This window comes from Musca domestica, unplaced genomic scaffold (genome assembly GCF_030504385.1).
Source record: "Musca domestica strain aabys unplaced genomic scaffold, Musca_domestica.polishedcontigs.V.1.1 10, whole genome shotgun sequence".
Classification (NCBI taxonomy): Eukaryota; Metazoa; Arthropoda; class Insecta; order Diptera; family Muscidae; genus Musca; species Musca domestica.
The window spans coordinates 8909884-8914205 of NW_026712115.1; the positions used below are offsets into that span (position 1 = coordinate 8909884).

At 35.9% G+C, this 4322-nt stretch overlaps 1 protein-coding gene across 1 annotated transcript; it reads right to left on the reverse strand.

Moving 5' to 3' along the window:
* Positions 1-2180: 2180 nt before the first annotated feature.
* Positions 2181-2955, reverse strand: LOC101900960 (mediator of RNA polymerase II transcription subunit 15). The gene is made up of 2 exons (XM_005182319.4): positions 2844-2955; positions 2181-2782 (listed from the first exon to the last, which is right to left on the reverse strand). Exons 1-2 carry the CDS (start codon positions 2922-2924, stop codon positions 2294-2296), a joined length of 570 nt encoding a protein of 189 aa, XP_005182376.2. The 5' UTR covers positions 2925-2955; the 3' UTR covers positions 2181-2293.
* Between the last annotated feature and the right edge of the window lie 1367 nt (positions 2956-4322).

The window sequence follows — 4322 nt, forward strand, 5'->3', positions numbered from 1 at the left end:
ATTGTCTTCATCGGAGCCTCAAACTAACGGTGGGGGAGTTACGGCCACGCCAGTATTCACAATATAATGAACACATACACACACTTTAGCATATGTATGTATGTAATTTCTTTTGTATGTCGGCACGTGTAACACAACCGCCACAATCCGAATCAGTCTTCCAATAATTACCCAGAATTTTATCAGGCCACTAATTTTCATTGTCCAAACGACAAAATAGTAACATGCACTTTTGCAACAGTCAAAATCGACAAAATATTAATTCCTTGGAAATTTACTTTTTGCAATCACCCAATATTCACATATAAAATTCTTAATACGCAAATGCACTTCTTTTTCGCAACCAAAGTTGATCCAATAATTCATTGAAATTGCTTTGTATCACTTTAATCGTGGCTGACTATAATTAATTAATGTGAATATTGAACTATCAGCTATTTAACAAATAAACAATTCCCGGTATTTTGTCTAGCCAAATGAGCCCATTTCCTCTTTTCCATTCTATGATTATTGATATAAATAAGAGACACAAAAACATATAGTTTTAGTTTTCATCTTGGCTATAATTGCGCATTACCGCAATTTAATAAAGAGATACTCGTGAAATAAAATTATGTTGTTTTATTTTTCTTAAAAAATAATAACAACATCATTATTGGTTATATTCGTTAATGAAATCAGCATTTTGGATATTGCCAGTAAGTTATTTTCAGCGTTTCGGTAGAATGGAAAATCTAATTTCATGCGAGAGTTCGTGTCCTTTGGTTTCTATTGATGACCTTTATAACGGCCGCAAAACCAGGAACATTTTTAGTTGTTGGTCCATTTCAACCCATAAATATATTGCGGACATCTTTGAAAACAATAAGCCTAGCCCTTGTGAGTCTAACCCTACCCTTGTGAAAATTTTCGTAAGAATCGGGCGATAATTGCAATCTGTATATAATAACCCCAACCTGTGTTGGAATGTGAAAAAATATTTCGAAATGTGCACTTCTATATTATAAGTCAAATTGAAAAAATCGCATGTGAAATATGAAAAAATAAAAATATGTCACAAAATACTACAAAATATATATTAACATCATTATGGACATCTTTTTATGCGATTTTTTTTTAGATTTTATACTTTTATGCCAAGAGGGCATTCTGATTTGACAAAATTTGGCCCAGCCATTCTTGAGATATAAGCATTCTAGCTAACATCCTTTTCCTTTGTATATATACATTGTATATATTTCGATATATATCCGATATATTTACCATTGGCATCTATGTAACGGTCAGAATTGACTTGTGATTTCACAGCGATTAAAAATATTTGCGGTTTAATGGAAATTTTGACTTTTATTTAACACAAATATTCTGGATACCCACTAAATATTACCCGATGACTTCTGCCCAGCCCTAAGTTCTAGCCCCATGTTAACTTTTGCGGCGGTTGGTCTATGATTGTGACCTGTAGAGCAACTGCAAAATCAGGAAATTTTTCAGTTTTTGGTCCATTTCAACCCCTAAATATTATGCGATCATTTACAAAAGCAATAGGCTTCTATTCTGGCCCTCCATTCGAAATTTCGGGCCATAATTGCGACCTGTAGAGTGATTACAAATTAACATGGACAGATGGACATACGGACGGACATACATAACTAGATCGACTCAGCTCGGCGAGATAGGAAGATTCATATATACTTTCCTATGTGGGAAAACCAATATTTCGAGGTGTTACAAAATTGTTGGCCCAATCAAACTTATAATACCCCCAACACATAGTGTTGTAGGGAATAATCAGCTGGGAGAATGGGAATTATCAGGTTAATGTACCACTCATGGTGGATGAAGGTAGAGTTCCAAAAAACAAATTATATTCGGCGAAAACTAATATCCCAGCAAAAAGCAAAAATTCATTACAAATGTCACTCTAAATAAGTAGTGATTGTTTTACGACAAATAAGTATTTGCCGTCCCACACAAGTCTATTGTCCATCTGATCCCATGTCTCATTTCTCCTATTCCTAAATTATTATTGTGGGAGTCATTTTCAAATTAAACTAATGTGGTAAAACACCAAGGACAACTGCGAGCATTGTTTTAAAATATTATCTTGACACATAATTTTAGAAAAGGACTGCAATGATTTCAAGTGTCCTTCCTAATTAGTAATTACAAAAAAAAACTTTTTTTTATTATTTTTTTTGTTTATTTAACCTCTTAAAAAAATCAAAAGCCATGTAGAACGGGGTTTCTTCCTCAAATTTTGTTAGAAATGGAGTAAAATAAATCATTAACCTTATTCAGCTGCGGCAGTGGTAGAAGTGGTTGGCGTAGAAGCTTCACCAACGACAATTCCCTGTCCATAGGTGTCACCAAATGAATTGCCACCGAAATTGTGCCCAGAGCTGTAATCGGAGAAACTTTTACCTTTTACTTTGCCCGAGCCAAAAATAAATGCAACTTGATCACGCTCATGGGCGTTGGCCTCTGGACCTTCTCTTTGTGAATCACCATGGGGTTTAATGGGCGAGAAGACATTTCTTAAAAATTCCAAAGGCCTTGGCAAAGGTAGCCGGTGTTCAGGTTGGAAGAATCCCAATGGCCCTGGACGATTATGTCCTGGCTCAGGACGGTCATGTCCTGGTCCTGGACCGGGTCTGCCATGACCAGGTCTGCCGTGTTCCGGGCGTTTAGATGGATGTGGTGGTGGGGGTGGAGGAGGTGATGGAGAAGAATCTCCCTCATCTTCGGATGGATCCACAGTTGTTGTTTCGTTTTTATCATCCTTGACAAATGAATTTTATTAAATTTAAGTTAGTAATGAAAAAAAAACTACGTATGCTTACTTGAGCTTGGCCCACAGCCAAGAGTGCCAAGAGACCTAGAACCACAAAGTACTTCATGTTGCCTGTGCTGAATAAAAACATTCCGACTGCATCTATTTATATGAATTGTTACTCTCGATATTAACTGACGAGGAGAAAGGGGAAGGTACCATCTAAATTGAACTAAATAATAGGGACTTACATCACTCAGAGATGGAAAGCAAGTGGACAGTGCAAACAATTGTGGCAGCTTTGTCAATATTGATGATTTACAGTTGTTAAATAACTCTTCATCGATACAAAATAATCATAATAATATCGGTTTACACTGATGCTAAACGTAGTTAAATGCAAAGTTTTATGAAGATATTATTTTGATGAAGCTGTTTGCAGATTTTAGACACCATTGGTAGGGAAGCTATATAGGAATGTTAACCAATAATTGACTATTCGCTCGATTTTGATCGGGCTTTTTAGTCTACGGTAAAATCAACTCAATTTCCAAATCGTTCACAATATTCGTAAAAAAATGGTTTTTTATTATCGGTAGCTAAAACCCTAGTAATCTGAAAATGAAACAAGGCATGGATTTCATGAGTGTCTTTTCTATGTTTTAGACGAAAACTAATATGTTTTAGCTACTAGCATTCCTCTCAATACCAAATAATGGCTTCCCTAACTAACTTTTGGCTATCGTTTGTACTCACAAATCAATCTTCGACCCATTATTTTTTTAAGGGCATGTGTTCCGAAATAAGTATTTATTTTTGGCCATTAAAAACCGACAAATTAGAAATTTTTATACCCTCCACCATACCATGGAGGGTATATTAATTTTGTCATTCCGTTTGTAACTCCTCGAAATACTCATGTTAGACCCAACAAAGTATATATATTCTTGATCAGCGTAAAATTCTAAGACGATTTAGCCATGTCCGTCTGTGTGTCTATCCGTCTGTCTGTTGGTTGTAATCACGCTATCTTTCGAACAAATTGAGATAGAAGGCTAAAATTTTGCACATATGTATATTTTGCCAGTAGGCAGGTTAAGTTCGTAAATGGGCCATGTAGGTCCAAGTTATCATATAGCCCCCATATAACGGTACCTCCCGATATTCGGTATTTTGATGATTTTAGCGACATTATTCACCGGAATTGTTTCAAATTTGGCATATGAAGTTCGTAATGGATACTACAGCCTTAGACAGAATTTCGTATTAAATGCTGCAGCATAAAACAGAAAATGGGCCATGTAGGTCCACGTCTTCGTATAGCCCCCATCTACCGTATCCCCCGATCTTCGGTATTTTCATGATTTTAGCGACATTATTTACCGGAATTGTTTCAAATTTGGTATTTGACGTTTTTAATAGATTCTACAGCATAAACAGAAAATGGGCCATGTAGGTCCACGTCTTCGTATAGCCCCCATATATCGGTACCTCCCGATATTCGGTATTTTGATGAAAATCATCATAAATTATTTACCGGAATTGTTTC

Coding starts and splice junctions, on each gene's coding strand:
- LOC101900960 (XM_005182319.4), bottom strand. CDS start 2,924: ATGTTTTTATTCAGCACAGGCAACATGAAGTACTTTGTGGTTCTAGGT. Junction 2,783..2,843: donor TGGCTGTGGGCCAAGCTCAA/GTAAGCATACGT, acceptor TCATTTGTCAAG/GATGATAAAAACGAAACAAC.